The sequence below is a fragment of the Gouania willdenowi genome, chromosome 21 (assembly GCF_900634775.1).
Source record: "Gouania willdenowi chromosome 21, fGouWil2.1, whole genome shotgun sequence".
Classification (NCBI taxonomy): domain Eukaryota; kingdom Metazoa; phylum Chordata; class Actinopteri; order Blenniiformes; family Gobiesocidae; genus Gouania; species Gouania willdenowi.
In genome coordinates this window covers 11,484,351-11,506,371 of record NC_041064.1, presented here as the reverse complement: position 1 = coordinate 11,506,371, position 22,021 = coordinate 11,484,351, and the positions used below count along the sequence as shown (strand labels likewise).

Genomic DNA, 22,021 nt, shown 5'->3' with positions numbered 1-22,021 from the left:
AGGAGATACACTTCGTTAAACCGACCAATGAGTGGAGAGGTAACAGTTACCTAGGTGATCGTTTTTGTCAACTTACACGCAGTGACAGAGGGATATTGCAAGCTAAGCTAGGTAAACATCAGTTTTCCCTTTGCTAAAGTGGTTTGCGCTCTACAGTAGGTGTGATTTTCGTACACGTGGTAAATGTATTTCAGTTATTTCAATGACAAGACAGTTAGCTGATGTGTTATTACGCTCCCTGAATCGAATTTGAATATATCTCGGGTGTCTTTGACCCCGAGCATTTGGAAAGTGTAGGATTTTTGTAGCTGTGCCTGCATACAATTTAGTATTTTGTTAAGTAAATAAATAGATAAATTAAACCATTCATCCTCATTTATTGGATTTACTCTGCTGAATTTGCAGTGTAGAAATGTGTACAGTTCTATTACAAATTAATGGTCATTACAGTATTATTATCAGAGGTGGACCAAGTACTAATCATTACTACTTGAGTAAAAGTACAGATTCTCCTTGTCAAAATACAAATTGACAACCTTTTCAAGAGAGGTTAAAGCATGGCTTTTAGAAAACTTAATGTATTTGTACACTGTCCTAATAAATGACTAAATGAAATGAAATAAATGAATGAAAAACTACTTTAATACAAGTAAAAGTGGCCTAGTCAGAAATATTCCTTAAGTGAAAATACTGAAGTATTTGCATGAAAAATATTTAAGTATTAAAAGCAATTAAAAATCTCCAACAGAATTATAATCCTCATAAATTTAAATGAGAAAACACTGAGTCATGCTCTGTTACATGTTTTATACTCGAACCATCAAAATCACCATTATTTACAGAATGAACGAGAGGTGTTCAGGCTCAGCATCACACAAATAAAGGTAAGATATCAGCTGCATTATCATGCTTAAAATTTACTAGCGAATGAAATTCTCTAATTTGAAGGTTTTACTGTGGACTGAAGCTTTGTGTTACAGTGATGAGTGGAGGGTTCATCACAACTTACAGGGCTGAAGATGTGGGTAAGTAACCACAAAAGGATTTGCGTCGCACTAATAAAATGATCAGAAAGGTTATCATTAATTTACTAACAGCTTTGACTTGGTAAGATAAGTGGTTGCCTCTTTGATGTAAAGCTGAATAAAATGTTTTTTTTAATAAACAGTTTTACAATTTCGCAAGCCTCCCATTCAATCTAATGTTTACATTATGCATGCATATAATGGTACTCAACTGCATATATGACTGGGAGATAACCTTGAACACGTGGCTTTTTCAGAAGTCGAGATATCCTCATCATGCCATGTCATTTGTTTTCACTCATGCAGAAAAACTCAAAGTACGAATGAAAAATGGTGTTGGCAGCTTCAAATTCAAACCTTTTGAATATGAAAGACTTCAAGAAGTTCTTGAGGCAAAGCGGTTGGAGTCTGAAATCATTGGACAGAAGGTAATTTTTTTCTTTTCAGTTGGTCACTGAAAAAACAAATGTTTATTGAACGTTTTTGTTGTCATTTGCTATTGTTAGGATCCATTTACCATCATATGAAAAGGAAAAATTGTAGAATATGGTTTCCTTCCATTTGTCTTCCAATATTTCCTGAAAATTAAATACTATAAAATAATGCTACACAAATAGGCTTTTAAGTCTTTCCACTGATTTAAAATAAACACCACATTTCTGCTGTACAGAATGCATATTCATCCTCCTGACTGTGTTTTCCTTTAAAGGGTTTGAAGTTTCTAGTTCTTTGACTCTGAGCAGAGCATAAAGCTGAAGTGAGGCGCAGCGAGGAATAAGCTGTTTGACCTGTGTTGTTCTTAATTTAAACAGTGTCTGAAGCTGCTCAACATCATTACGGTTGCCTGCGGCTCCTTTCATTGCCTCTCCCTGTGTAACCCAGATAAGACAGGCCATGTTCACACTCGGTAGCTCTGCTGAAAGGCAAGCTTGTTGAACACCCTCAGTTTATGATGTGTTTCATGATAAGCAAATGACAATGGTTCGCCTTGAGTATGGGATTTTTAATTTTTTTTTGTCTTCAAACGATTGACTTGAAGAAGAACCATAGACTCCAATGTCTACATTCCATAACCTTTGGAGGCAATGAAGTGTAGTAATAATTGGTAGTTATTTATTTATCAGATTTGAATACAAATAACTGCATTTACATTTATTATGAGTATAATCTTCCTGCCACTTTGCCAGCTCCATGTCTACCTTCTCACTCAGATATTTCTTAGCATCAGCTCATAATTTCTCACGCTTTTAATTTACACTGACTTGGACCTACCTTAAAAATAGTAACTATTTAATCATAGTTTGAATCATCCTGCCCTTGTTTGTATTTAGTCTCTCAATCTTGTTTTTATCCGGTTAAAAAGTTGTTTGGAAAACCCAAGACAAAATAATTATAGGCAGAAATCAACACTGCACAACCACGTGAGTGTTACAATTGTTTGTTTTTACTAAAATCATAATAACCTATGATAACCACAAATGGAGCACATCATCTCCACGAATATTTTGACATGTTGTGTGTTTATGAGAGGCCACAGACCTGTGAGAGAGTTCTTCTGGCATAACTGCTATAATCATACACTCAGAGATAATTTGTGTTGTAAACATGTTCCACACGCATCAAACTATTTCCCTCATTTGCACACATTTGCAACAGACTGACAATAAAATGTACAAATATTGTAATGTTGCAAAAAATATTAAATGAACAGATTTTGTGGGTTTTTTTTTGTTTTTTTTCACCTTTAATATTCTTATTATATTGGAAAGCAAAAATATGTACCAGTCCAGTAAAAGAAATGTAAAAATGCCCAATTATTGCCAACTAATTAAGTTTAATGTTGGCTAATCGTACCAGCAAAAGAATAAACTGTCAAATTTCATTCCGCACGTTCTCTTCAGTAAAGCCAGAGCACATGTCGAAAATATTTGTGTTAAAAAGCACACAGAGGGTGCAATCCACCGCCAAGCGCCAAATATGATGTTTTCCAGACATTTGCAGTTATCTGGATCAGTGATTCTGATCATGGTACCATGAACATTCACACTTTAAAAGCTTGTAAGAATTGTTTTATCCCAATAATAACAATGAAGTAGGCCCGAATGTATGGGCACCCCATAACTGACTCACATTTCATAAAGATCGGTCAAATATGAATCAAGATATGATTTTTTTTTTTTAAAGTTTCCCAATGATGAAAATAGGGATTTCAAATTTTTTTGAAACTGATCTAGAATCAGTGTATTGGTCTAAATCCCCTCCAAAATTTTATGGAATCTTCCAGGTCTGTCGTTTTGTCAAAATCTGTGAAATAGTTTTAACATAATCCTGCTAATAGACAAACAAAAAAGTAAATAAATGGAGGTGAAAATATTATTGGAGGATGTAAGAGCAATGCACGAACATAATATATTAAATATTATAATAAACAAAAAACAAAATTTAAGCTCACCTAAAAAAATGTCTGATAAAACCCCTTCTTCCCGTTATTTCATAAAAAGTTGCCTCAGGCATGTCATGGATTTTTCCTTATGGTCACTTCAATTTCACACTCTTTCATTTTGCACTCATCCTTTACCAATGATACGGTTCTCGATGAATAAGCTTGCTTCATGAGTCAAAGCAAATAGTTCTTTTTTATTGATTTTTCAAACATTTGGGTTTATACTTATATTGGTTATAACACATGCTTTTACAAAGATAAATAGGTTTCTAGAAAATTGCTGCTTGAGAACACTTCTTATGAAAGATTGGTCGACATATACAGTAGGTAATTACCGGTAAAAGTCGATGTCAGGTTTCAAGTGAGTGGAAAAGCTTGCCCTTTAGAGATGTGCTTCTCTCTTTTTGAATATTGCGGTTCCAGGAAAACAGTTTATTTCTACTGTGCATTAAATGTTCTTTAATAGGTTCAGAGGACTCGCTGTGCAGCCAAGGCAACCAAGCAGAGGTCCCTGTTACAGCAGCACAGACAGGTGTGGAGCCGAGAGTGCCAAAGGCTCCAAAAGGCTGAGTAAGAGCCCACCATTACTCCCTGTCATTATCTGCTGCAGTTTTTAGAGCCTGAGATTGCAGCATGCTTTTGTTCCACTTCAGCCGTGTTGGATCTAGACAGAACCCTGCATTTGTAGAAAATGACAATGATCATTTGAGTAAATCTAGGTAGAAATTAGATGATTCCATCAGTGGGGATGCTGAACCATGTTGCAAAAAAACAAAACAAAACCAAACAAAAAAACAGGTAGCAACGTTTACAGATTATTCATGAAATGAATGTAAAAATTAATGCCCTATTTATTTGCACAAATCTGACAAACACAATGAAAGTAACATTGAGTTTGATTGGCCTTTTCTGAACATTTTAAATCAAAGGACACAGAGCTGGACCCACTTTTGATGAATACATATAATTATTAACTCAACGAAAAGCATTTCGCAAAGAAAATGCAAGTGAGGATGCATAAGATGAACCCTTTGTAGTCAGTACAACACCTCATAATCAGAATAACCTCAGTCAAAAGTACCTCGGAGTCACAATTACCCGTCAGAGTCAATATAACCCCTCGTAATCAGTATAACCCTCAGTACAAACTCTCTGAGTCAATGAAATGCCTTAGGGTCAGAATTACCTCTCAGAGTCAGTATAAGCCCCAAGGTCAGTATATACTGACCCTCGGAGTCAGTATAACCCCTGAGAGTCAGCGTAAACCTTCAGAGTCAGTATAATCCTCAATAGAACCTCTTTGAGTCAATGCTTTAGAGTCAGTATGACCCCTCGGAGTTGGTTTTGCCAATTAATCAATAACCATTACAAAAATGGCAGAGCATTGCAGGACTGTCCTTAGTATTCTGTATGCTGGGGTACCCTATTTGCTAAAATCAGACTAAATTTGGGGTGCGAATTTTCGGACAAAAAAATCTGTTCTTTAGTAACACAGTACACGGAAACAATAGAGTACTTTAGCATTTACAAATGAATAGTAAATGGTTACCTGAGACTAGAGTTCTATGTAGCACAAAAACAACCAAACTTCAGGAGAGATGTAAACTGATAGGTCCTAGCAGCATTTCTCCACATTTGGACCTCTTACTCTGTGTGTTTTTAGCAACTTTGGGGACTTTCGTGAATCCAGAAAAGGCTACTTTGATAATTTAAGACAAAGTGTTAACCTATAACGACAAATGCAGACATTGATATAAGGATTGAGACACATTTTTTTGGTCTTTTTTTAACAGACTGTATCTGGCCACACCTTAAATGATCATTCATTCTGTCGTGCATTTTTCATAATAGAACCTTTATTGTGTGACTTAGGCTTCTGTAGTGTCATGTGAAGTGAGAAGGCCAATACTAGCTCTGGGATGCAGCTTGTTTAGCTGTGTAATGACTGTGTCTGAGGCACCCAAGGTTAATGATGTACACAAGCATGAGCCTCGCTAATGAGCCCAGTCCTAAGGATGTGCCACTGCTCCAAACTCCCCATCTATCCAACAAATTAGTTGTGCATTCAAAACCAACACTGCCAAACTGGAAATGGCCAAATATGTCTCTATGGTTACTTTTCTCTGTGACATCAGTGTCAAAGCCTGGGGAAGTTAGTAATAAAAAACCTTTTACACAGCTGTACACAGACCACTTGTTACAATGTCTTGATTCCCTTGTGACAGCTCAGGTAGTGGTGTATACGTTGTGTTTTCTGTGATAGAAAAAGTTGAATCTGTCCCAGTGTTAATTTTGACCTCAAATTTTGATTTCATATTAGTTATATTCTTTTGACAAAAATAAAATACTTAGTTTTAGTTGCAATTTGGTCATCAGAGCTATTTATTACTTTTGAAAACGAAAACTGTTTTTGGAAGTATGTTGGTCAGTTTGTTTGCGTGTGTGTTTGTTTGTCTGTTTGTGTACACGATAACTTAAAAAGTTATCAACGGATTTTGATGAAATTTTCAGAAAATGTTGGTAATGGGTCAATGAACTGCTGATTAAATTTTGGTGAAGTTCTGGCTCCAAAAATTTATTTTCCCATCCACGCTGTGGAACTCCTGTTAAAAACATTGTTTTAGAACACTGATGATGTCATCAGTGTGCGATCGTGAACACAAACAGACACACACATTAGTCGTAGTCTAGTTATTGTTGCTTTAAAAAAAAATATAACCGACAGAAACTAGGACTTACATTTTTACAATTTAACACTGATCTGTCCACATCTCACTCAACTTAAAAACTATTCACAGCTGCACAGGAGAAGAAGTGTCCATTGTAGTTATACAAGCAAGCAATGACAGTTTGTCATCATAGTACATCAGCTTTAGTTACTAGTTTTTATTCAGGCATGCTTTTGTTATAAATCCTTTCCATCTTGCTTGCTTCTGCACTGAACAAAAGTGAAATTGTAATTAATGCCTCCACACTTGAATGCGTGGATACGTCTATAAACAGGTACTTTAGTTTCTTAATAAATGAACGCTTTTTAAACATGTAGGGACAGGGACAGAAGTATGCCAGTTGGGTAAAGAATAATGTCAAAATCCGATATCAGTATTGGATTGATCTATTAGTATCTTATGTCCACTAAGAAGATTTTTATTTTTTGTGTGAAACAGAGAAAAGGCTGAGAATGACTTCCTTGATTTTCTGGAGCAAATCAGACCAAACAGTGTAACAGACTCTGCCATCTTCTCACTTCCAGAATATGGTGAAGTAACCAAATTAATGTTTGTCATTTGCACTGTCTGTGTTTATTTTTACTGTGGTATTAATGTGCATCTCCATATTTTCGGGTGGTTTAGAGCTGTTTCTGGCCAGGGAGAGAGAATCATTTAGGACAGCCACTGTGCACCCTGTCCATCAGATCAGGGATGACCTGCAGTTCAGACTGGTTGAAATACAACAGCAGAAGGTATCTACAATGTCATCAGACTGGAACCCAGTTATGCACCAGGTAAATCGTTAAAAATTACCGTATTTTTAAAAGGTGCACAGCTTTGTGTGTATAACTACCTCTGTGTGTCTGAGTAAATGCTCAGCTCTGTATCTTTCAAAGTTTATTTTTTGTTGTCAGTCGGTTATTGACAAGTAAACCCCTCAGGGTTAAACATCAAATGCTCCAAGATTGGATATTTGTGTTTATTTCATGCAGCTTCCTGACAAAGACAAGTTTAAAGCTGCCACCCACGATCATTTTTTGTTAGATAAAATCCTAGTTTATGCCTCATAGATCAATGAATCGAACATCATTTACTCCAAAAGAATGAAACTGCTGAAAAGTTTGTTTTGGTGTCCACTGTAAACACTCTTAATGACATGGAAAAGTTATGCGCTTTGCATTCTAGGATGTGGAGTCCTATAAACGGATGCATAACAGGGATTTTCCTTCATTCTTATCGTGATTTTTTGTATTTCTTCACCAAACAAGGAGGACAGTAATTCACTTGACACCATTTTGGTTCCAGTTGGTTTCTAGTATTCCGTGTGATATCATCTCACTCCACAAGATAATCATGTTCTTTTTGTGTAAACCCGAAAATAAACATCTGCCATTCATTTGCCACAACTTTCTGTCCTTCCAGCACAAGAAATTACTTTAAAAAATGAAGTAAAGACACTTCTATGCATCCATCTACGAGACTCCACAGCCCACAATGCAATGCGCAAAACTTTTCCGAAAAATTTCGATAAGAGTGTTTACAAAGGACACTAAAACAAACTACTTTCAAGTGCTAATTTCAACTGTTTTCCTGTGATTTTGGAGTAAATGATGTTCGATTCATTGATCTATGAGGCACAGACCATGATTTTTTAAATTAAGAAAATTATAGTTCACCTGCCTTTTCACACAGCAGTCTCAGTGTGGCCTCAACATTATTCACCTGTTTGTTAGACACTCAGTCCCCAAATCAGATAATCCATTCTCCCTGTGAACCGCTGAGGCTTTCAGCAGGCTTTTGAGATGAAAGATGAGATTAAGGAGTTTGCTGGGGTCTTTAAGAATACGCTGTAGTTTCAATGAATCTTCTACCAATCACTTTGGAACATTTTTTCCTCAAACCCACCTACACATTAAACCTCCAACCACATCCCTTTAAACTCAACAGTTCTGATCTTCTATTATCTTCTTGTTTCTGCTCACTTTTTCAATCTGAGCTAACACTAGCATCTCAAACTGTGGTTGGGAGTAGAGATTTCTAGATATTTCTATGGCGTCAGTGTTAGGATGTTTGAATAGTCTCCATTTATCTTCATTGCTGACTTTGTAAACCAAAAAAGGAATAGTACCGGTACTGTTTTCAGTCTGATATAAAACAGTCCAAACAACTGATGCCTTGCTGAGTCCATTTGTTGACAGGGGTATTTACAGTAAGTCATCCTGAACATTCTGGATTGAAGTGCCCACTTGGGGTTGTCCAACATAAATTTGCTAATCCATGTGGGGGATTTCCCATTGTACATCTGTTTTGTCATCAAAAAACACCTTTTTTTTTTAACTGACTCAGAGTTTTGTTGATGCATATTGTCTTTATGCTGCTTCAAAGCATCATTGGTATTCTAAACTGTTAGGAAAAGTCTGAGTAATGCTTGTAGTTCAGTTGTGACAGATTACTAGGCTGCTCAAACAGCTCGACCAAATGTTTTCAATGGCCACACGCGAGGAGTTTGTTCTGCTTTCATCCTTAAACTTCTAGATCAGGTTTTTGAAAGACCAGCAAGATGAAATCGTTGCACTACTTCACACAGAATACCTGGACATAGAGATGGAGATTATGGGCCTGGGTTTGGAGGTAACAGTTTTATTTCTTCTTATCTTGGACACTTAAACTGTAGAACTGTAATTTAAGCACATGGGAAATCTTTATTGTGCTAAGAATACTTTGTTTTTTGAGTCACAGGCGTGCATTTTAATAGTCACGTGTCATTTCCCAGAAATATCTCACCAGCTCCTCTGATAATGTGACGACTGCTGAAAGTTTTTCAAAGGAGATTTTGGAATCAGACTGCCCTTACCAGGAGCTGAAGGATTCGCTAATTCAGGCCTTTCACTCGCTGACAGAAAAGTACCAGAACAGGTTGCAAAGTCTTGAACAGCAACTCCAAAGAACTGATAGGTATGCAGAGAGTTAAAGCCCAATTATTTACTTGTCATTTTTCTAAGTGCTCTTGCACATGGGTTGAATTTGAACAATATAGTTTTCCATCTAATGTAAAATTAATAAGTAAGAGAGGCTTTCAAGGATTTTTTTTAGCAAATCATTTTGATAGCACATTCAATGACGGAACTCCAATTTAAATGAGCAGATCAAGCCTGCTGATTAAAAGCCCAGAAGGGCAGAAATACTCTTTGGAGACAGTCCTATCAGATTTAAGAGGCAAGCAGGAACAGGATTTCTTCCCATGCAGGCGGTTGATTATTGTAATATTTCTGAAATAATCTGTAATGTGCTGTTGTCTTCCAAAGTTATTTTACATAAAAACCAACAAGGTGATAGTGGTGAATTGAAATCAAAAGAATGTTTTTTGTTTTGTTTTTAGTTTTCTGCTGGATCTTTTATGTTGTTTTTTGTCTCAGGTTCTGTGGCTGGTGTCATGAGGACCACGATCATTTCCTGTTCATAGTGTCTCTGTACACGCATGACATACCAAACCACAGAGAGCTCTGCATGGATATGCTGCTGAGACTGTTCCCTGAAAAGAATAGACAAGAATTGGTCAGTGCTTAACAGAAAAACAGAAACCACAATCTGAAATGCGGTTTTCCATGCTCTTTATCCTATGTGTTTTTTGGATTCTTGGATCTCATACAAACAGTTTAAATTTAGTTTGTATTTAGTTTTATAGAAAACTTTATTTGCACTTTTCAATAGAAAATAGTATGACATTACAAAAGTTAACACTTCAGTGCTAATCACCCCCAACCCAACCACCTTGGGTTTCAATTCTGTAGCGTTTGGAAATGTTTCTCGTGTCATTATTTTGTGTGTGTCTTTAACAGATTTAGTATGATTTTGATAATTATTCAACAAAACAACTAGATAATTGAGTCTAGACCAATTATTACCGGTTCATCTTTTTTTAAATCATGTTAAAAAAAAACAACAACATATATATACTGTATATATGGTGTGTACTAATACATTTATATATTGTTTGTGTGTCTGGACAAAAATATCTTATTCCCATTGCTCATTGCGGTTTCAAGAAAATCACTCACTGGTTATTTTACACCTGCCTGGCTCCTCAATAATTCAAATACCGGTAGCTCATCAGCAAATACAACAAATGATTAGAATTTCAAAGTGTTTATGCATTGTCAGGATGACCTCCAAAATTTCAAACCAAGCATCATAATGAAAATTGAAATTGAATCTCTAACCCTGATACAACGTTCCTTTCCCCTCCTGTAAACTCAAATACATGATAAATACGTCATTATTCCTGTTTTCTGTGTAGTCAAGTGTCATCTTAAATGAATGCAGCTCAGACAGCTCCAGTGATGCCCAGTAAGTGTGTAATAATGCTAATTGTTACACACTTAAATCTAATAGGTCGCTTTGTTTATCTGGAGAATGGGCCAATATCCTTATGTAGTTCTGTTTTTATATTCCCTGTTCAACCCTTGCCTGTTGTTTTTGTCGACCAATAAACACCCTTGTGCTTATTTAGGAACACCATTGATTTTTGGGCTTAAATTATTCCATGACTTAAATGGAGGCTATTACTGCTAAATGTAATTTAGGTGGCCTCTCACACAGAAACAACCAGGAACCAACGCCAACACCTCCCTTTAACAGCACCAGCCCTGCAGAGTGAGGTGGCCAATGTTAAATAGGAATCAATAATGTGCACCTGCCCTAAAAAAAACTTTTTCCCTATTTCCTCTTCTGTTTAAAAGGGAAAGAAAAAGTTGATAGAAAAACTAAGAAACACAATATGGAAGGACAATGATTGGATTACTGCAGGACTGTGTCATGCTGTCACTTACTGTGTGTCGCCACTGTCTTGCATCACCATGACAACCGTCAGACTCTCTCTCCCGCCTTATCTGCACCCATAGACCTGTCCTCCTATCAGTTCCGGCTGGCTGCAGCGTTTAGAACTGTATTCATTCAGGCTTTAGTGAGAAGAGAAAAGGTTCTCCATGTTTCTTAATGACTCAGCAGTAGAGGATTGAAACAAACATTCCTGATGAACTGGATGAAGCAATTGTTTTTGTCACAAAATCTATTTTGTTGTTATTTTAATCTAATATTTGAACCTATGCTACATAGGTTGTGTTTTGCTTGTTTAAATGTTTACTTAGTCTAGTATTGATTGCAGTTTGGTGAATGAGAACTTCATATGTTACAACACGTGTCAAACTCATGGCCCGGGGGCCAAATCCGGCCCTTTAGAGCATCTAGTTCGGAAGTAGAAATGACTGAAAAAACATATATCATTGTGTAAGTTTGAAAAATAATTCTGTTGCAGATATCTCAACCCCTCCAAATACACATGGATACAAATTGACAAAATTTTCACTTTTATATCACATGATGGAAGTCTTTTTTTATTTTTATTTTATCTCAAATTGATGAAAAAAAAAACCCTCGACTTTTTAAATGTAAGTACATTTAAGTTTAAGGTCACTTAATGCTTGGATATTGTCTGTCTCTTATGTACCTTATATGTTTTTTGTACCTGGAAGTGCAAAATAAGGCACAATAATGTTGAAATTGCTCTTTTTCCTGCTTAAAATCTGTGGCCCACTTGGGATCAAACTGGACCGTATTTGGCCCCTGAACTAAAATAATTTTGTCACCCCTGCATTACAAGTAATCAGTGGAAACTGAACTTTGTACGGCAGCATCGTGATTCAAGCAGATTTGTTTTGGGAACCATGATTTAAATAGCTTTTTTCCCACACAAAACAATGGTTTGGAAAATTTACACTCAGCACTTTTAATTTGGGTTTAATTACCTTTTTGTGGGGTCAGCATTATCACTTTATCTCGCTGGTGTTTCCACCTCATTAAACGAGGGGAGGGGGCTGTTTGGCTTTTAGCTGTAATGTTTCTCCAACCTGCCGACAAATGCAATCTGTGTGTAGCCAATGGCATATTTTTTTCTTTTTCTTTTGTCCACATGTGTTTGTAAAGAGAAATAATTCAGTGTTTTTGGTAATAAACCAGTTTAAAAGGTTTAATCAATATCCAAAAGATCTTTCACTTGTTAGCTGTTTAAAGAAAAACCCAATGTAGTACAACAGTGGAGGATTAATGCTGACTTATTTTGCTTTCCTATTCAAAGCATTACTTGCAGTAGTTTGTTTAATTCAACTGCAGCTCAAAAGGTTAAAAAGTACCACTTTTCCCACATGTGGAGCTTTTTTTCCTGCCCTTTCTTATTGGCCTCAAGTACAACCAAGAACCAATCTATCCAAGTCCATAGCCACAAAAGATACTCCAACCAGCTTTTAAGTGGAGGTCTCCCTCTGCTGGATGGGGCACTTCAACATCTATGAGCTCAACCAAGAAAAGGCTTGTGCCAGCAGTATTTCATTGTAATACCCACATCTTGTTCTCCAACAGAAATAATTCATAACTCTACTCCTGACTCGGAGCAGAAGGTTTTTTTTGTTCTTTTTTCTCTCCAGGGACAGAGTTTTTGATGCAGAAATTAAAACAAGGTGCTACAACAAAACATTTGTGCGTTTGCAGTGCATACATGCAGCTAATGAAAATGTCAATTAATGGGCAGATATAAAGTATCTGAATACAGATTTAAAAAAATGCATAATGTGTGCATTCATCATGAAGAGCTAGAGATGGATAGATAGAAGGAGCACACGAGAGGAATAAAAAGTCACTCCTCACGTCTTATGCATCAATAAACTGGATTTTTTTGACAGCTTCGCCTTCTGGCACCTCTGTTGGCTGGCCTGTCAGCTCACTTGTTTTCTATAAAACCAGTCAGCCATCTAATGCCTTCCCACCGTCAGTTAGTCACTATTAGCCCATAGATGAATATCATTCCCTCTGTTCCGATGAAGCAGCCGAGTGGTGCAGCGTCAGTGAGCACTGACACATTGATGAATAACTTACAGCAGCCCTCATAGAACAGAGCTGGTTTGCTTCTGGAAGAAATTGACAATATTTTTCTTCAGCAAATTTAGATCAGATGAAATCTCCTTTCTCTGGAGTTTTATGGAACAGAGCTTTTGCAATGTTTGTAAAAAGATTTCAGCACAAAACAAACAAACAAAATGTATCAGGAGTTATTTGACGTGTCTATCTTGTCTTTTGGTCTTCTCTTTGCAATGTTAGTCCTTACTTTACATTTCACCAGTTCTTGCTCTTCTTCCAGAATGAACACAACCGCATCTGGGATTCTCAGCGTTTCACCCAAGCACAGCTGAGAGCGGTGACCCAGCAGTGTCAGAGAGACCAAGAAGAGCTATGGGTCAAAGCACTGGTCACAATCCAGGAAGCAAAACATGCCCACCAGCAGAAGCTGGAAGTTTACAGAGACCGGCAGCACCAGCAGGACATCTGCTTGAAGCTCAGAGAGAAAGTTCGTGTCTCCTTTATCTTTATAAGATCAGCTGTTGCTTTTTAACTGTTTTTTGTTTTGTGAAATTTTAAACGCTAACACAATGATAATATGTTAAGGTTGCATTTATTCAGGCAACTTTTTTCAAGAAATTTAGTTACAAAATTCCTTTGAAATTCCTTTTGATCTCCTGACATGTTTCAACTGCCAACCATCAGTCTTGCTTGTGGCAAACTTGAGAATTCTCTCAGGCTGGCCACGTCCAGAAAGAATAAAGATGAAGGGGCTTAAACTTGAAACGTTAAACTTTCCATTAAACCTTTTTTAATATCTGACTCACTTTTGCTACTTTTGTCATCATTTTTTCAGTCCAGCACCCAGTCATCCTTTGGGTGCGTGCCTATGAACTTTTCAACACGTTCCGAAAGAACTCACTAAAGACTGACATTTGGCAGTCGAAATATTTCAGAAGATCAAAGGAAATTTTCTGAAAAAGGTTATCTGAATAAATAACATTAACATATTATTATTTAAAAAAGAAAGAAAACAAATTGACCTTGCTGAACTTGTAAACACAATGATGTTCCGCAAACCAACACTGTTTAACACTTTTGAATGCGGAATGTTTTGTTTTTTTTTGGTGTAAATTGTGACACAAGCTCCTCAAAGACACAAAAAGGTGAAAAGACTAAATATTTCAAAAACATCAGAAAAAGCTAATAAATGACATAAATCCCTAGATGCTATAGGAAGTAAATAACAGAGATAAGGTTTTGATGAACCTACGTCATATGCTCAACTACCCTGAGTTGGGAAACACTCTTGTACCTGACTGGAGTGTTGGTGAATGAGTGTGATATCCAGACAGGAAGCAGAGTCTGACTGTACATTACCCTGGGCTGCCTGACAGTATCTCTAGCTTTAGCAGCCGTTTGGGAGGAGCTGTGAATGCAAACAAGTTCATAAGAACAGTCTTGCACACACGTTGTGGTCTCTACGGGGCCCTTTTCCATTACATAACAGTTACTCATGTTGTCAACAAGTCTTTGCAAAGCTGAGGTGGAGCTCTTCAAGCTGAGTTGGCTTTGAAAGTGGCTTGTATCCTGCAGCGATTGAGACACTGACATCAAAAACTTTTACTGTGTTTTTTGTACTGATATGGTATATATTTGGTTGTTATTATTATTATTTTTTAAAAACATTTAAACTAAATGTAATCAATTTTCTAGTGTTAGCATTTCAATTCAAATTGTTGATTCAGGTTCTTGTCTGGAAACAGTATTTTAACATGATTTCTTTCTTTATTATAATTTTTTTTTTTATTGAACATGTAAATGACAACTTAAAAACAGTTTAAAAATAAATAAAAACAACATCAAGAAATAACAACAAAACAGTATCTTTCATCTTCACATTCTCATGGAAATGACTTGACTAACATAATAATGTCAGCTTTCTATTGAATGAATTCATGAAAATGTCACCATGAACTGTTATGCAAGCACTTGTGCAACCAGAAACCTTTTATGGATCTCATTTTTGAGGTTTTCTTGTGATCTTAGAAGTTACATTTGGAGAGCATATCTTCTTTTATGATCTTACTTATTATTCACTTATAAATCACATCATTTCTTTATAAAACACTCGTGCCTTTCGCTTGCCTTCAGCCACATATTTTGTTCTTACCAACTTGCAGATTTTGCTTCAAATTGACCAACATTATAGATATAATTTTAAGAGGTGTTTGTAAGCGTATTATTACAAGTATTGTCTCATTCTTATCACAGGAGCAATAATCACTTAATATTGTTTCCTAGAGGAAGAAAACCACTTTGACATTAGGTATTCTTGCAGAAAATAATCAACATAAATTGTCTGTGAGATGATGAAACATTATTTATTGACAGCAAGTTGCAAGACAGGAAAAATAACTAATCAATTTGCTTTCTGATTTCTCTCATTGTTCCTTTTACACAGTGCATGGACACACATTTTTTCGTGGTGGCACCGTTAGATGCCTATTTGTATCTTCCTTTTCGCCGTGTTTATCATCTCGCTATAGTGACACGGCAATGAGACAAGATGGATCGTCCCTGTTGCATCTGCTTCTTTTACGCTGTGGTTTCTCTCTGCAGCTGCTGCCTGATCTAACAACTCTCCCGACTCTGCTGTGAGTCACTGCTGTCATCATTAATGTTCTGTGCAAAGACACAGTGCAGCTTTCAGGTGACATTTGAATATTACATGGTGGGTTTTAGAAGGGGTCATCCATATTCTACTGTTGAAGTTAATTTGATCCTGCATTCTTTATTTTGTGGTACCAGCACTACATATCCAACAAAGGTGGAAAGCTCATTTTTACCACCTGCTTAGATAAACATTATTGTGGAAAAATGGGGGGAGGGTTACCTCTCGGTGTATATATACTGTATATATATATATATATAAAAACACAATAAATTAATTGAATTGACATCATGTCTCTATTTGTTATAAGCAGTAAATAAGAGCACTGCTTATTTCAGTTTTTTTGTTTCATTGTTTTCTTTCATTTTCTAAGCATTACATGTTTTTTTTTTTTTTTTCAAAGTAAAAATTACAGGAAAAACATGACTCTTGTTAAATTACCATTTAAGTTAAGTTGAGATATTTCACACCCTCTAAGTTTCCAGATTCATTCAAGCTCCACCAAAATCCAATGAGGCTTGCAGTAGCTACTACATTTTCAGTAATATTAAATTGCTTTTTTTTGTCTCTAAAATTCAGAAATCTCTTGCAAATTATCCTCCAGAGTGACTTTGCAAATTTTGAGAAAATCAGTTGCAAATTCAATGAATTTTGATGAATGACTTCAATTATTCAATATTTGATTGGAACATAGTCGGGTGATATATCGTTTCAAAGGCAATTCAACGTAGATTACAATTTTACGTCGCACAATTTCATTTGTTTTAGTCGATAACCGAGTCATTTCACTGAATTCTCGGGAACGTGGTACGTGCTATTGGGCGCGGAGACGTTCTGCGGGCCCGGCCTTAATTCATCAGAACTTGTTCAGCTATAATGATCAATTGTAACATGTAATGTAAATTCTACTCATCTAATATTATTTTTATTTATCTTTATTATTCTTTTAATTCTAAATTTCAGGATCCTAAGGTGGAGAATCTGGGTACATGCCTATGGGGCTGTTTATCTGTTTGGTTTGACTTCTGTTTATGTTTTGATGTATTTTACTAAAGGTTTTTTTTGTTTTCCTGATCTTTCTACTCTACAGGCCCCTCTTGTCTCTTCACTCCTCGTTTGTCAGGACGACAGTTTGTTTTGAGTTATCTTTGCAATGTATAAGTGTACTTGCTACCTGCTGCATCTAGATCCCCCAACACTTCCCCTGCTCCTGAGTTCACAATAGTGATTTTTGTGGAAATTTGAAAAGTCTCATGAACATTTTGTGGATTTTATGGCATTCCTGTAAATGTGCACCAGACTGTTTGGTATATCGGGATGCTGGGGCTAAAACACTGTTATCAGCCGCATGTTTCCAAAGATAAGCTGTGCTGACACTCATAGCAGGTTTTTTACTCAGAAAATCTCAGCATAATACATGCACGTGTTTTATTTGAATTAAAGGTGGGTGTTTTTTTGCAGTCCTTTAGTCCTAAAATAAATAAAATCTGGGCCCCTTTGGACACAAAAATCCTGTACAAAATGGAAGAAAATGAAGGATTTTAACATTGACTGGTTCATGTGATGAGGTTGTGTTCATGTGTCGCCTGGCTGACACTTTCAATAAACAAGCATAAGTGATAATCCTGGATGATCCAAACTGGAGAAGTGTAGAAGATAGGAATGCAGGGTGAGCCAGAGACCTTTTGTTTTTAAGACAGTGGTAATATCTCAACAACACACATTTCTGTCACTACACTTTTTACTGTTATATTAGTGTTGGTTTTGATATAGGCAGGGTTAGGTAGGGATTTCCAACTCCAAAGCTGTTGAACGGAAGTGTTTTAGATGCAGGAAACAGCTGCTGCTTGATGGTGGGTGTGGTGCTAATGTGTTTGTGGGACCTTGTTAATTTGCAGTTCATCCCTTTGGGGATTCCTAAGCTCTCCTCTGATAGATCTGCAATTCTGTTTGGGTGGTCGGAATTCAACACTTCAATAGCCGACATGGCAGACTGAGGCTGCTGCATAACAAACCTGTCACTCACTACCAGGCAACTGGTGGATAGCGTTTGTCATTTGTAGTGGAAGTTTTTCCAATTAGGATTGTAAGATACTGTGGCTGAGAAGTGTAAAACAAAATTAAAAATACCACAACAAATTTACATTTTGGAACAAAACACTTTTACAAATGCCACAACAAATTTACATTTTTGAAAACAAATATACCGTACATAATGATCTAAAAAAAATTAAAAAAATAGCAACACTTTTACAAATGCCACCACTAATTTACAATTTTGAAAACAAATTTACACAATTAGCTAAAAAAAATTACAAATAGCAAAACACTTTTACAAATGTTGAAACAGATTTACAATTTACGCATTTTAAGTGTAAAAGTCTTTCCATATTTGTTCATTTGTTTTGACCTTTTGCAAAAGTAATTTGTAAATTTGTTTTCGGCATTTGTAAGTGTATTTTGTTCAAAAGTATAAATTTGTTGTGGCATTTGTAGAAGTGTTTTGCTCCTCGTGTTTTTTTTTGTCGATAATTATGTATCTTTGTTTACAGAAATGTACATTTGTTGTGGCATTTGTAAAGAAGTTTTGCATTTTTAACCATCGTAGTAAGACAATTCAAAGCAATTGAATATGATGTTTTTTTTTTCCATTTTTCATTTTACAAATGGTGTCATATAAAAATGGTATTATAATGGTCATTTAATCGTGAGTAATAAACTGTGATAAGCACTGTTAATAATAACTGTTCTGAAGTTCCTAACATGCTTTAGCAGATGTTGACGCCCCTTTGAATCATTAATTTCAAACAGCTGCTGGTGGATGATTAGATTTTGGTTTCTGCGTGACATGTATTTCAATGTGTGTGTGTAGCTGCAGCAGTGGCGAGCCCAGCAGGAGGAGGTGGCTAAGCTGGAAGCCGCCATCGCTGCCAGAGAACACCAGCAGAAAGAGGCGAGGTTAAAGAGAGGACAGGAGAAGGAGGCGGCCTTCAGGTCACAGCAGACAAAAGAAGTAAACACCTCCTCATGTCCATCACCATGAATCTACTTCCTTTACTTTAACTAAGAATTTGACAGGATATCTAAGATCTGACTGTTTCATCAACTTTTTCCAATGAGATCTGCTCACATTGAAGCAGCCTGAGGCGTACTCTGATTAATGAGAACATTCTGGCCTCATCAGATTTTCTATCATTTATCACAAAAGTCGAGCAGAATTTGAAGTATCCCATCATTCTCCCTTTTCACACCTGTTAAGTCGCAACTACATAGATCAATAGGACATCAGGATCCTCTGAGTTCTCCCTGGTATAATTATGGATGTTGTTTTTTTGTTAATTTCTTGTTGTTTTTCTTTTCTCCTCAGGTGAGAATGTTTCATTTGAAGGAGCAGAAGAGGAGGGAGGAGCTGCAGCAGCGAGATGAGTTGAGGCTCGCTAAGCTGAGGAGTCTGATGGAGGAACAGGCAAGGAGGGATAAACAGAGGTGAGGTCTGCACAAGAGTTGGCATTGCAATCCTGTCTGCAAAGTTGTTATCTATTGTAATTTTTAAAACAGAACTGCAACATTGTGGTTCCAGTCAGAATTGTGACCAGCCGATATGCATAAAGCCTTAATCAAGAGTTGGACTGGGGTGTTGAGTTGGCAGAAATTAGTCTGTGTATGAATTATTTAAATCAATAATGCAAGGGAAATCCCATTTGGAAGCCCCGTAATAAGATAAGATCAGATAAGATCAATAAAGGTAATCTCATCTCATCTTATCTCATCTCTATCTTACCTCATCTCAATTCTCTTATCTTTTCTTTTCTCATCTCATCTCCTATCTCATGTCTCTCATCTTACCTCATCTCACCTCACCTCATCTCCTCCTATCGCATCTCTCTTATCTCAACTCAACTCATCTCATCTCCTCCAATCTCATCTCTCATATCTTACCTCATCTCTTCTCACTTCATCTCATTTCCTCCTATCTCATCTCAATTCTCTTATCTTTTCTCATCTCATCTCGTCTCGTCTCGTCTCATCTCTCTTATCTTACCTCATCTCATCTAATTTCTCTTATCTTTTCTCATCTTATCTCATCTCATCTCCTCCAATCTCATCTCTCTTATCTTACCTCATCTCATCCCCTCCAGCTCATCTCTCTTATCTTACCTGATCTCATCTCATCTTATCTTCAAGGGCCAGGTATGCTAAATTTTATGTTTTTACTTTGATGATGTCAGTAAAATTGTAGAGAAATTCAGGTCTGAAGTAGATAAATGTGCCTTCTACACTTAGGGTGCAGTTCAGGGCTGATATGTTGGAGCAGCGGAGGATGCAGCGAGATGCGCAGGAAGCTGAGCGGCAGAGAGAAGAAAAAGCAAGAGAAGAACGTCTGGAAGCTCTTAGAAACAAGGAAAACCATTATTGCCTTTTCACACGCTGTGCTATTTGTGTTTGTTTTGATTTAAGTGACTAAAAGTGAAGATTTGTGAGTACTAACTTTGCTGCAAACTACAGCAATGAGTAAGAAGACATGCCTATACACAAGCAATTAAATCAGTATTATGAAAAATATTTTCTTTATAAAAAACAAACAATTGTAGTATTGGCTCATAAAGCAGACTGCTCAGTGGTGCATGGTATTAATGATTAGATAATGTATGTATTGACTAAACTATATCATTCACTACATTTTTATTGAGCAAAAATAAGCAAGACACTAGTGCGTTGCAGGAGAAATTACACTAATCGACTCTGTTATTACATTTACAAAGAATTATTGAAAATCATATAATAGTTAAAAATTATATTGTAGATATAAAAATGACATACATATTAAAGTCAAATTATCTCTTGTAATAACTTGGTAAATCCATGACCAAAAGTACAACCGTGTACATGTATGTATATATGTACATATATTGTTCTTTTTTTCTTTGACACTCTTTGCTTATATTTTATTTTACTACTGGTTGCAGCTTGTCTTCTATATGTATTGTTTGCACTACTAAAACAAATTCCTTGTACTGTGTAAACTATACCTGGCTATAAAACCTTTTCTGATTCTGATTCTATAATCCTTGGAAAATTATTAATTAATTGATTGGTTAGATATTATTATGTCAGCGGTTTTATTAATGCTGGCAAAAGCTTCTTCTATTTTTTAATTTAATGTGATGAACTGAATTGTTTTAGGTTGCTGTGGTGGCAGAGGCAGACCCAGAAAGGCTGATGGCAGAAACAAAGGCCTGGCGAAATCAACTGAGTGCAAAAGAGACTGAGCTCCCACGACCTCTTTACAATATAAACACATACACTGACACACAGGTGAGGCATGATAACATCTAAACTCTTACAGCGATCGTACAGCAATGGCTTTGAAACTGAATTACATTATATCAGCGAATCATCTTGTCTTTGTTGCACTCACAGGACCTGCTTCCCTAATTCTCCAATACTTTGTACACATTTAGTGCTGTATGCCCTGCTTTATCTTGGGTGAAGCTGACCACTGACACACCTAATGGCCAAATTATGTAAGCAGGGTTGGATGATCAGAATTACTGTTTGTCCTCATTTACGCACACAGCCTTCAACCCAAGGCCAGTCGCTGCTTCTGTTTTCACTGTAGACAACGAGATTTGACTGTTGTGTAACAACTGATGTCTAATGATTCATGCAGTGTGGAGCTTTTGAAACATCAGTGATTAACCCCACGTCATATATTACATGTGTGGCCTCCTGAAGAGCTTCTAAGAAGAGAGAAAACTTTGATGTGTTGTTATTACACCTTATTTTTCAAAAATCTGTTTTCCAGATTGTGTCTGATCCTCGGATGAGGGTTGAACAGGCCCTGCGCGAGGCTGGTGTGCAGCACAGCCAGTACGCCAGAGAGGTCCTCTCCATTGTCAAACCAGTCAAACCACCACGACGGGACACAAAATCCTTACTTCAATTCTGAGCAAGGGTTTGTTTTGGGTCATGTTTGAGCAATAGTTCAAAAAGTTAAATGTTTTGTTTACGTTTAATTATTAACGTCAGTAAATTGTGTGATACTTAGGTATATAGTATATGATAAACCTGCTTACTGTAATGGCTTTGACATCCCAGCTTATTTAACTTTAATGAAAGCACACAAAACAAACACATAAAATAAAAAAAATAAAAATTACAAAATGACAAAAAAAACACACTCAAATTGGCTCCAAAATACACAAAACTACACTAAAAAACAATAAAAACACACAGCATTAAAGAAAAATGTACAAAATGATGACAAAAAACACGTAAA

The 22,021-nt window shown here is 36.4% G+C and overlaps 1 protein-coding gene across 3 annotated transcripts; it reads left to right on the top strand.

The window, feature by feature from the left end:
• The first annotated feature begins 38 nt into the window (after positions 1-38).
• Positions 39-21,973, top strand: LOC114455616 (coiled-coil domain-containing protein 148-like). Of its 3 annotated transcripts, none has more exons than XM_028436958.1 (16): positions 39-111; positions 843-884; positions 968-1,025; positions 1,332-1,453; positions 3,935-4,038; positions 6,636-6,727; positions 6,822-6,973; positions 8,715-8,810; positions 8,953-9,134; positions 9,596-9,734; positions 13,369-13,575; positions 18,614-18,754; positions 19,109-19,227; positions 20,026-20,143; positions 20,926-21,057; positions 21,548-21,973. In XM_028436958.1, exons 3-16 carry the CDS (start codon positions 983-985, stop codon positions 21,689-21,691), a joined length of 1,791 nt encoding a protein of 596 aa, XP_028292759.1. In that variant the 5' UTR covers positions 39-111; positions 843-884; positions 968-982; the 3' UTR covers positions 21,692-21,973. The 3 variants fall into 3 exon arrangements, with proteins under 3 accessions (XP_028292759.1, XP_028292761.1, XP_028292760.1); XM_028436960.1 differs by having other exon boundaries at positions 90-111; positions 981-1,025; XM_028436959.1 differs by having other exon boundaries at positions 111-179.
• The last annotated feature ends 48 nt before the right edge of the window (positions 21,974-22,021 follow it).